Source organism: Mandrillus leucophaeus, unplaced genomic scaffold (assembly GCF_000951045.1).
Source record: "Mandrillus leucophaeus isolate KB7577 unplaced genomic scaffold, Mleu.le_1.0 Scaffold684, whole genome shotgun sequence".
Classification (NCBI taxonomy): Eukaryota; Metazoa; Chordata; class Mammalia; order Primates; family Cercopithecidae; genus Mandrillus; species Mandrillus leucophaeus.
Genome location: NW_012107408.1, coordinates 1,044,950 through 1,057,125, shown reverse-complemented (window position 1 = coordinate 1,057,125; position 12,176 = coordinate 1,044,950). Strand labels below are relative to the sequence as shown.

The 12,176-nt window shown below is 38.1% G+C and overlaps 1 protein-coding gene across 4 annotated transcripts in view; it reads right to left on the bottom strand.

Moving 5' to 3' along the window:
* NADK2 (NAD kinase 2, mitochondrial) overlaps positions 1-12,176 on the bottom strand; it is a 45,456-nt gene that overhangs the window by 32,513 nt on the left and 767 nt on the right. For 2 of the 4 annotated variants that reach the window (XM_012002367.1, XM_012002369.1), the window contains exons 2-4: positions 2,281-2,369; positions 974-1,062; positions 44-125 (exon numbers count right to left, since the gene is read on the bottom strand). In XM_012002367.1, coding sequence (XP_011857757.1) covers positions 44-114 — 71 coding nt within the window. In that variant the 5' untranslated portion in view covers positions 115-125; positions 974-1,062; positions 2,281-2,369. Of the gene's footprint in view, positions 1-43; positions 126-973; positions 1,063-2,280; positions 2,370-11,930; positions 11,958-12,071; positions 12,171-12,176 lie in introns of those variants that run through there. The other 2 variants (XM_012002368.1, XM_012002370.1) reach the window with 2 other exon arrangements.

The following is a 12,176-nucleotide window of genomic DNA, read 5'->3' as shown; positions in this document are numbered from 1 at the left end:
GCACACCACACAAATCAAACAAAAAGTGTATGTTCTTTCTTACCGTTCTGGATCAGTGTTTACCCCTATAACTGGTTTAAGTCTGTCCAAGACTTTACTTGCTGCCAGCAGCATTGTGCCATCACCTAACGAAAATAAGACAAAATATAAGACATAACCAGATTTCTGTTATAAATCCAGTTTTTGGCCATTTTGAAAATTAGTAGTTTTAACAATCATACCCTACCCTGCTAACTGGTATAGCCTATCCCACTCCCTTTCTACCTATTATACCTTTGGATTCTCTCTCCCACTCTAATCCAGGATTTCGTAAGCGGCAAGATTACATTTAGGCAGAGTAATTCTTTGTTGTGGGGACACTGTAGAATGTTTTAGAGGTATTCCCTTTACATACTAGTAGCACCCCACAGTTGGTAACCACTAATCTAATCCAAAAATTTCTATTAGCCAATCTTCTTTCCTTCTCCCATAACACCAGTCCGAATTCACAAATTATTTTAATGAAAACATATCCAATGTGTCCAACTTCAAATTTTTCTCTTCAACACCTGCTGTCAACTTAAAGTTTTAGAAACAGTAGCCATTAGCTTAATGATAAAGTTCAGAAAAAAGTAAGTATATTGGGACCAAAGAGGAATAGAATTTACCTCATCTCATTAAACTCTTTATCAACTTCATTTTTTTCTTAAAACTGCTATAATTATACCAAAATACAATAACTGATCCTTTGAATCATATTTGAAGTTAAATGCATACCTTAAATATACACAAGGAACCTCACAGTAACATCATTCATTTAAAAAGTAGACTTGTATAAAACAGAAGTTTTAAACCTAATCGTAACAATCCAAAAAGTTGTTTAATGGTAAGACTCTGACGGCTTCAATATAGCTAGACCCTAGGGTATCTGGAAATAATGTGTATTAAACAACATTTGTATATTCCAACATCGTTACTTCTGTAAAATTATTACCTCCTGCAGCTATCACAGCATCTGCCCATCGAACAGTCTCTTCATCATATTCTCTCCTCTTTACTAGACGAACCTCAATTCCCTCATTCCTAGGATAAAAAAAGGAAAGGTTATACGAAATTTCCACTAATAATATATATATAACAGGGGTATGTTTTCTGAGAGGCAGATGATTACAAGAGATGTAAAATAAACAAATTTGTGTCTTATAAGCAAATGTACATGGAGCTTTATAGCATTATCTTTGCTATCATTTAATTACAACAGCCAATTTAACTAGCTAATTAAGGAAGCATATGAATAAATCAAAAGTTATATCCCAAATCTCCATGTGCTTTAAAAGCTTTTATAACCACTAGTGAATAGCAGTATTAGTTAGAATTTCATTTTCTCTACTCCATCTAATGCTTAAATTCATAGTACAAAACCGGTCCAGAAGACTAACACCTAGAGTGACGATTTTTTTTTTTTTTTTTTGAGGCGGAGTCTTCACTCTGTCGCCCAGGCTGGAGTACAGTGGCGCGATCTCGGCTCACTGCAAGCTCCGCCTCCCTGGTTCGCGCCATTCTCCTGCCTCAGCCTCCCGAGTAGCTGGGACTACAGGCGCCCGCCACCGCGCCCGGCTAATTTTTTGTATTTTAGTAGAGACGGGGTTTCACCATGTTAGCCAGGATGGTCTCAATCTCCTGACCTCGTGATCCGCCCGCCTCGGCCTCCCAAAGTGCAGGGATTACAGGCGTGAGCCACCGCGCCCGGCCTGAGTGACGATTTTTTAAACTATAAAACTGAATGGCCGTTATTTTAAATCCAACAAATATCCATTGAGTACCAGACACTGGAATAGTGACTGAACACTTTGTAATTCACATGTTTCTCACACTGACCTTCTTATACACACATAATTGCGTTTAGTTCTGAATTAACTGAAGTTTCTGTAATTTTTGGACAGAAGTTTCTATAATTTTCAGTCACTCAAAAATATTATTACAATGAACACTCATATAATCCACTAGTCTGTTTTAATAAATAAAACATTACACAGTTGAAGCCAGCTGTGTAACTAACTCTGTAGAAAATGCATTTCTCTGGAAGAGCAAATAATTGAAAATACTTGTGACATTTTCAGAGAATAAATATTTCCTTAAAGATGCTATAAAATCAGATCCATTAACCTCGATATAATTTTCTGAAAATGATTTCATAGTAACAATCAACACTAAAAGCCTAAGAATGGGCTGCTAGTACAAAATAAGAACTGGAAGTCCTGAATATAAAATCCAACCCAAGACCCAATCCCACAAACTTACCGTAAACTATCTATAATATGTTCTACATTTTTGGTGTGAATATGATGTCGTTCAAGAAGTCCACTGTAGCTAGAGCCTTTCAACGCAAGCTATGTCAAAACAAAAAAAAAATGTTGTTTTACTAATACATATTACACATGATGTTCTAATATTGTTTTTTAAAAGCCCCATATAAAATACAATTTTTTGAAAATATATTTTAATGACTACCTGTGAAACCTACCAGTACAAATTGAACTAGAAAGCCTGATATCAGAAAATTATAATTTGGCTTTAATACCAAATACAGCATTATGTTTTCTGAATCATATAGTCACCAGGATCTCAATATCTTATGTTTTACAGCTTAAGCTTTTTATTTTTTTGACTTTTTTTTTGAGACGGAGTCTCGCTCTGTCGCCCAGGCTGGAGTGCAGTGGCGCAATCTCAGCTAACTGCAAGCTCCGCCTCCCGGGTTCATGCCATTCTCCTGCCTCAGCGTTGATGACTTTTTAACACATTGCATATGGCTACTTGATGACCAAAGATAAACTAATACTTGTAGAGGTGGTTAGATGACCTTTGTTCCACTTGGATTTGCTTCTCTCTTGTTCTCAGATTTATAAACTCTATTTGGAATTTACCTTATGCAATCTAAACAAAGGGCTGACTAGCTCCCTTAGAAAGGGTAACTTTTATATATATATATATATATATAAAAAAATATATATATATCCTTCAAGAATTATTTTTCCTAGTTGGAGTAACATTTTATAACTATCTCAGCCTAAAATTCTTAAAAGTATATTTCTTATGAATAATCCATAAAGTAAAATGTAGAGAAAAAAGTTCAGAAATGTCCTTAGTGAACATCCATTTAATCGCCAAGTAGGAAATTTGTTCACTACAGTGAATGCTAGAATTCAAAAGTGTGTTATTTGTACTTTTTTGCTCCTCCAAATTCCTTTATACCTTTCCTTTTCCCTTTTTTTTTTTTTCTTTTTTTTTTGTTCCTGAGATGCTGCCTTGCTATGTTGCTCAGGCTGGCCCTGGACTCCTAGGCTCTATTGATTCCCCTGTCTCCGTTTCCCAAGTAGATGAGATTATCGGCACATGTCACTGTGCCCAGCTTATACCTTTCCTCTTTATGTAACAAAATCAGTTTTCAAATACCTACTACATATATATATATATATATTTTGAAACAGGGTCTGGCTCTGTTGCCCAGGCTGGGGTGTAGTGGTGCGATCTCAGCTCACTGTAACCTCCGCCTCCTGGACTCAAGCTGTCCTCCCACCTCTGCCTCCCAGGCAGCTGGGACTACAAGTGCACACCACCACGCCCAACTAATTTTTGTATTTTTTTTTTGGTAGAAATGGAGTTTTACCATGTTGCCCAGGTTGGTCTTGAACTCCTTGAGACCACACACCTCGGCTTCCAAAAAAACAATCCACACACCTTGGCTTCCAAAAAAGCTGGGGTTACAGGTGTGAGCCACCACACTCAGCCTAATACACAATCTCAAATATTTTGTTTTAAATCATTACTTACTGAACTATAAAGTAAAACTATTTCTTAGACAGCATATTAATACATATTTTACTTTTTAAAGGTTATAAAGATAACACTCACAATATGGAAGATGCACATTTAAAGAAAATTGAAATCAAATATAATCTTATGACTCCAAAAGGGTTAATATTTTGATACCTACCTTCCCTATCTTTTGTCTGTGACTACTGGGTTAAGAGTTTTTAAATAGTTTTGCCCTCACTTTGTAATCTTTGTATGTTCTCACAAAAGAGAAGCTGAGGAAGCATTTGGCTATTGTGAAAATTAATAAATAGATGTTAACTCACCAAGATATACTACAATAGATTAGACAGCCTGTGCCAAAGTTTAATGCCTAGCCAAAAGCCTCATTAAACTTTAAGCTACCAACGTCAATAATTTTTTTAAAGGAAAACACTGACTATGATAATAACTAGAAAATTCCTTCATTTAAAATCATCAACAAATCAACACAAGTCAGTAAAGTTTGGAAAACTAGAGTTTCTTAATATGGACAAACATAGCATTAATATTCAGATTACCACTATCATTACCCAGCTACAGATTGACTAAAACTGCATTAACCACCTCTCAGTGAGTATGGACCACTACCCTCTCCCTTGGCAACCTCTAGTTCCACGGCTTTAAAAGAGATCTATATGCTGATGCCGATGATTCCCAACTGCTATCTCCCAACCTGGCCTATCTTTAGGGCTTCAAATACATTTATTCAACTGCTTATTTGACATATTTCTTTGGATATCTAACAGGCACCCCAAATTTAGAAGGCTAGGTACTGAACATGCCAGATACTGAATAATTAAATACTATTATTATTCATTCAATATCTAGCATGTTCAATATCTAGCCCCTCATTTTCTGGCCCAAGAATTCCCCAACTATGGCTTAAGCCAAGAGTCTAGAGCCATACCCGATGCCTCCATTTTTGCTTATTTCCACATCCAATTACTAGATCTTATGTTTGATCCAAGCACTTTTCCCTTCTTCACCTCTACCACTCATGATCTCACACCTGAACCACTGCACAGGCCTCTAACTGGGGTTTCCTACTTCCACTCTTGGAGCCCCATAGATTATTCCCCACACAGAAACCAGAGAGACCACAGCATGTCTCTTCCTCAGCTTAATGCCCTCTACAAATGGCATTCTCCCTACCAACTCTCAGGCTTATGCCACCTGACTTCTGCTCCTTTCTCCTACCTGTTTTCCTCCCCATTCCCTACACTCTAATCTCTTTGGTCTATTTTCACCAAGCTCTTCCTTCGTACTTGTTGGAATGCTTTCCATCCCTCCACCTAACTCTGACTCTTTTTAACACTGGGGTGCCAGGACTGCTGAAACAGCTGCTGCTGGTGCTGCCCTTGCAGCTGCAATAGGCTTACTGTGTATTTGAATTAGTTACATCTAATTTACCACTTCTACTTTAAATAAAACTTCAAGAGCAGCTGGCCCTCATACTTCAATTCCCTATCCAGACTTTTTACCTTATGTTCCAAATTTTGGTTTGGACAATATGGAACATGCACCCAGGAAAAAACCACATAAACCTTACTGTGTATGCCCTGTAAATGCTAGTCTGGGAGTTCAGAAACTTTTATGCTTACTTCCTGGCTCTCAGCAAGCCCCAGGAAAATAAGATACTTGGCAGTTGACTGTTAGGGAACTTTGGCTTGAGATGGCGAAAGGGTCTGAATTTGTGGGAGAAAAAGTTCTGAAGAACTAACAAAAAACTTCAAGTTTTCTATGATTGCTAACAATACTAAAATTTCTAAAATTCCAAATCTAAATACAAAGTTCAGTCAGTATCAGAATACTTAACATTGAAGCAAAAATGTCAGTTCATAAATTCTTATTCCCACTCAAATTTCTTCTTGTGAACTAATTTTCTAATAAGTCACGCTCAACATTCATTTAGAGAATGTAAGTTCTTATTTTCTTTAAAGACCTTGCTGGTTGGGCTATTAAGCTTTATTAACATGAACTGGCTAAACAAGGCAGATAAAAAATAAGAAAATCACTTAATAAACAGCATCAGTTAGAAAGGCTTAAATCACTATTCAACTGGCTTTAATTCTTCCCTCACATTCAATCACCACAGCCAGTGAGTAGTGAAGTCCAATAATTATATTTGTTTAAAAGGAATATGCGAAAGCTGGTAAGAATTTCTTGCTACACCTTTGAAAATAACATGACTTCAAATATCTAAAAACATTCCTTTAATCAGACAAAAATAAGAACACATGATTTCTTAGAAAATGTCTTACCATTAAAAGGTTAGAGAAATTACTGAAATTCAGAACACATTCCCAATTCTCTGCAATGTTACACAACATTATTAGTAACAGTCTTTAATATTTTCCCCAAAAACCTGTTAATTCTTCTCTCCATTAAAATAAATAAATAATTAAAGATTCACCAGGACACTTGGAAAAAGCAGGTGACTCCATGAGATCTACAGACAGACACATTTCAGTATAAGCAAGAGTTTCTGCTACAGAATCTGCAAAAGCCAAGATCATGTCTCTCCACACAGCTTTGATATTAAAATAAAACACAACACGTAAGGAAAAAAAGCAAGATTTTGAATGGATAGATTTAGCACACTTTAAGATCCAGATGTGAAGTTATGCTATTACCTAAATGGTTTATAACACCTTTATTAAATTATCACAGATAGTTTTACTTATCTAAAACTAAATTTATTGCAATTACAAATTTTTAAGGCTTGTTTTACTATTGAGTATTGCTATTTTGTACTCTGTAATTTCTATGATAGCTTAATAAGGGAAAGAGTTGAGACTTTTTAAATTTAACACATAATAAATGCACAAACTTTTGAGACAATGACAGTTCAGTATGTAAATCCACTAGGCATAATTTAGGCACCCTGAAAAGCATACACATTTAACTAAATGGTACTCTAAGTGTTACTCAAAATTGCCTTAAAAAGGTTAACAGCACCTAATTAACACCTAGATAGTCAATCATTTACCTAACATGATCAGACCTAGTGCATCAAACCCTAAAGATTTCTTCAGATATATTTGGTATTTACCTTAGATCACCTCTATCCCACTTACTTTCTACCAGGCTATCACCTTTATTTTCCCCATCGTTCTCTATTTGTGCATTCCTCTGTTAATTCTGTTGACCTCCTCCCTTGGTATTGCTCAAGGTTCCAACTTTGGTTTTCTTATCTGCTCTCACTTCATTTTCCCTGAGTTATCTCCCCACTCCAGGAAACTGATCTACCAACTATATCCCAGTAACCTTGAAATCTATACTGTTAGTCCACATCTCTTGACCCTGGACTACAAGGAAGCTGGTCCCAGCCTCAAGGAGAAAAGACCTAAAAATGATCTTACTACTTTTTTTAGTGGAAAGTGTGGGGTTGGAGAGGATGATGAAGGAGATGCAATTCTTGCCCTCAAAGAGTTTACAGTCTAGAGAAGAAAATAAACACAGATAAGTATTATGAAGTGAAGAATGCCTAACACAATCTTGGTAGCCAGAGAGAGGCAAAGGCACAGCAAGGTTACCAAAGATGACATCCTGAGAGAGTAATGTCTGAGCTAAACCTCAAACAAAACAAAACAAAACAAAACAAGAATTGGATAGAGGAAGAAGAGCATTCAAATCAAAGGAGGCTACAAACGGAGACACGTAGACACTGAGCGATGCAAATTCAACCGCCCTGAAATACCATCTTTCACCCACCAGGTTGGCAAAGACCCAACAATTTGATAAACCATGGAAAAACAAGTCCCCTTATACAGGGCTGGTGAAAGTAAAAATCTGTACAATCTCTAAGGGAAGCAATTTGGCCAAATCTGTTAAAATTTTATATGCACATGCCTTTTGACTCAACAATTTCAACTTTAGGTATTTGTCTTACAGCTTGATTTACATGCATATAAACACAAATGTTATTCATTTCAGAATGTGCTTAATAGCAGAAGATAAATTAGGACACACAATGAAGTTATATACACATTGTTTTTAAAAAGAATGAGAATGCTCTTTATGACAATCTCCACAAATGCTGTTAGGCTAAAAAAAAAGGCACATAATACCTTAAATAGTATATTATCATTGAATAAAAAGAGATGAGGCAAAGAAAAAGAATATTTCACTGTGTTGATTTGTAGGTATAGGTTGCTTCTGGAAGAAAACACAAGAAATTGATAATAGTTACCTCCAGGGACAAAACTGAATGACAAGTGACAAGTAACAGAAAGACTTTTCATTGTATAATATTTTGTATCTTTTACATTTTGAATCATTTTATGTGCTAGTGATCCATAAATTAAACTAAATCAGTAAAACATCTCATGGAAATTAAGACAGTTTGAAATTGCCAGAATATGAAATTTAAGACAAGAAGTGATCAGAAGTGAAGCTCAAGAGGTAGCCAGTTCACGAAGGGACTTTTCTGTCATTCTAAAGATCCTGAACTTGAGCCCATGACCGTGTTTCTCAGTGTAACTGGGGACCACATGCAAACCAGGGATAAAACACATCCCTGGAATTCAGCCAGAGTCATTAATGTCAGGTGTGTACTTCAGAAAACCAAAGTCTGGGAATTCTCCACAAACTGACTCAGAGTCTTGGGGGCTAAGGTTCAGGTGTCTGCATTTTAACAAGTACTCTAGGTGACTAAAGGGTACAGGGAGCTTCTGTGGAGTTCTAAGCAGAAGAGAGAAAGGGCCAGATGCTCACTTTAGATAGACACTCTGGTGTCTGTGTCTAGAAGATTTGAGAGGAGCAAGATTCAGTTAGAAAGCTCCGGCAGTACTCCAAATTATGCTATTTGATTAACAATCATATTGTATACAATATACTTATTGCATACAATGTAGCAAAAGTATACCACCTGACAAAATTATACCATGGTACACTTATTGCATACCCTGTGGCAAAAGTATTATCTGCCCAAGTGCTACAACCTAAGCCACAAAATCTTCAGAAAACAAAAGGGAAATCCAAGGTGCTACACCTTCCAAGTCATCTAGTTTAATCAAATAACACGGCAGACTATTAAATGAAATTATTCTATCCCATTATGAATTTTAGAAAACAAAACTAAAAGTAGACACCAATAAAAGGGTTGCCAAGTTGTGAGACCTGGAATGACGGAGAGGAGGGTAGAAACTGCTGACTTCTTATTTGTTCTATATTAAAATATTTTTTTTCCCTTATTCAGTTCCCCATCCTTGGTGACAGGTGAAAAAGAGCTTTAAATAAAACCTTTTTTTGACCAGTGAGGTATGTTTCTGGTGTCAAAATCCTTTCCAAGTCAGTTCTGTTTCATCTAGAGTTCTAATTTGTGTTAAGGACCCTGTTAATAGCAGTTCCACATTTGCCAACAGCTATATCTCTTAATGAAGCAAGTAAATTGTAGTAATAGTTTTACTGGCTTTTGAAACGTCATGAAACAGTAGAACTAAAATATTTGACCAGAAATTTGATATCACAAGATAAGTCATTGGTCAATCAATGGGGAAAAAGACAAGATTTTAAAATAAAGCAATGTAACCAATATGAAAGGGTAAATAAAAGTCAAAACTTTGACTAGCTTGAAGGATGTAAACCTATTCTGTGCATGCCTTATCAACTAAAAAATATTTCCTGTAATTGTTTACATTTCTACAAAGTTAGAAAATCATCAGCCTTCAGGGTATAAAATTATACTGGCACTCTATCCTTCATCTTCCATTTGCATTTTAACAAACAGCCTAATACAGACCTGTTTTACAAAAAAAAAAAAAAAAAAAAAAAAAAAAAAACCACCACCACAACAAAAGAGAATGCTTTGACAAAAAACCAAGTTACCATGACACTATAGACACAGCAGCCATGGTGAGACTCAAACACTTGGCCACTTTCTTTTATATCCAATTCACATGATTCACATAACTTAGTATTTTTTACCCCAGCAATATAACCAATAATACTTATCATCTTATCACTCCTATTACAGAATCCCATTTTAGGACAACTTCACACAGCCCAGTATTCTTTGGCCTATTAATAATCTCTCATCTGGGCTACAACTAATGCTATTGCACTCTGAGTATGGGCCTTGATATAAACTATAACACAAATTCAAATCAGTAAGGAACTTATCCAATAAAACTGTAATGACAACAACATCAACAAAAACTATTCCAATGCCTGGCAATTACAAAACTGTGTATTCTACAGTCCCAGGAGTTTTACTTCAAAGCTGGCTTATCCCAAACAGCATTACCTAGCAATAGACAAATATTTACCTTATTAGAGATTTCTCCACTCAGAATGGGTACACTTAGGTAGTTTGACTTTTTCAGACTTATTGATTTTCCCTACATTTTAAAAGTTTTTTATTAAGTGGCAATCTAGTTCAGAGGTCCAAGAGTTAATCCTGAGATGTCACCCATTTTCTTGAGGCCTTGAAAACGTTATCCACAGTTTCAAAATGCCAGCACTGTAAAGGACCTTGGAGGCTATCTGGTACAACCTCAGCAATTCACATACTGAATTAGGTGGAGCACTTTGAAAACGGACCATACTACACAAGAAGTATCATTTCCACCTATGAGGCCCAGAGAACACACATAGGAAGTTAACCACACAGAACCAGGGGCCTAGAACTGAGCTCTTCACTCTTAATCCCACACTTTAAACATGCCAAGTGAGCTATTTTAAATTGTTGTGGGAAGCTTCGATAAAACTGTATGCACATATTCATGCATACATGGCATTTGACAAATTCTACAAGCTAGACTTTGCAAAATTAGTACAACCCAAAGGGCACACCACTTTCCCCAAATAGTAACACTGTGCTTTCTTATGACATTACTAGTCCATGCCTCACCTCTAGTTTCACTCCCTAACACAAACTCAACTACTCTAGCCTCCTGTTCAAACTGTTTTATTCTTTAAATGATGCAAGTGTATTCTATAAACAGTCATTTTCAAACACTCAGGAAACAGAAAACAAATCTACAAATTTAGACTCCCATCAGGTGAATGCAGAGGCCGTCTTCAATAAACCCAACAAAGAAGCAGGATGTTTAATGTTGACAACAGATTCAGCACTTAAGCAAAGATGATTTATAATTTCATTTTGACGCCTCTACAAAAAAATAACTTCGCTAAGATCACACGATACCAGAGGTTTCCAACAGGTTGTCTTGTCTTGCACAGCATTAAACTAAATTAGTTACGTGCAATTAATTCCAAAATCTTTTGGTGCACAGTGCCAACAATTAAGAGATTTCCAACAGATTTTTCTGGACACATTGCTCATGGTAGCACCGGGCACTCTCCTTTTCCTGAAGTTGGTGGATGGGGGTATGGCATCAGAAATTGTTTTTAAAGTGTTGGGGGGGCGGGGGTTGACAACAGGAAGATTCAAACTCTGGTTTTTCTCTTGGATTTGTATCTTTTTGCATATACATTAATAAACGTATCAAATATGGTCTATTGTGGAGATATTGTTGCACAAGAGTCGCAGGCTTTTTATTTCACACACTACCCTGTATACCAGCCCCTTGTCCTGACATTTCTCCTTAAAAACGTATATACACAAGTCACATTTTCTCCCTTTCCCTTCTCAGCACCAAAGACCTGTGCTTTTAAAACAAGTTGGTAGTGTCCAACGACCACGTTACAGCAAGGAAAAGGCTCAGGCTGAAGGGCTTTCCGGAGTGCCCTAGGCCTCGCAGTCCTGCAGAGTAAAAGGGGGTGTGTCCGCGGTAGTTTCGGCCCTTTTCCCCCTGCAGCTCTCAGCGGCGCCCCGGGCCCCCTTTCTCGGGGCGTCCTGGGGAGCAGTTCGCAGGGCGTCCAGACCTCAGGCCACGGCTCACTTTCTTGGAGTGGGACCCAACCAGCGAAAGAGGGCGGGGTCGGCGAGGGCACCAACGAATCCCCAAACCCCTCACTCTTATGAGACCACTCGGCAGCCCCTCTTCGCCCTCCCTGCGGCGCCCCTGCCTCGGAAGTCCCTGCACGAATACTGCCCCTCTCCCTCTCCCCGGCTCTCCCTCTCCCCGGCCCTGCCTCTCCCTCGCACGCACGCCCAGAGGCAAAGAGGACCCAGGGAGAAACCAGAGGACCTGGGGGCCGCGAGAGAGGCAGGACGGGCATCTGCGGTGCCCTGGGAAGAGTTGTCCCGAGAGGTCTCGCCCGAGGGGGCGCAGCAGCCACCAGAGCCCCGGCCGAGCACGGGAGCGAAGCGGGGCCGAGCCAGGACCCACCAGCTGCTTCAGGTCCTCCTCCGAGAGCTCCGCGTAACGGTACCGCTGCTGCTCGAACTCGTACCGGGTGGTTTTGGCCACCACCACCACCCGGGAGGGGCGGAA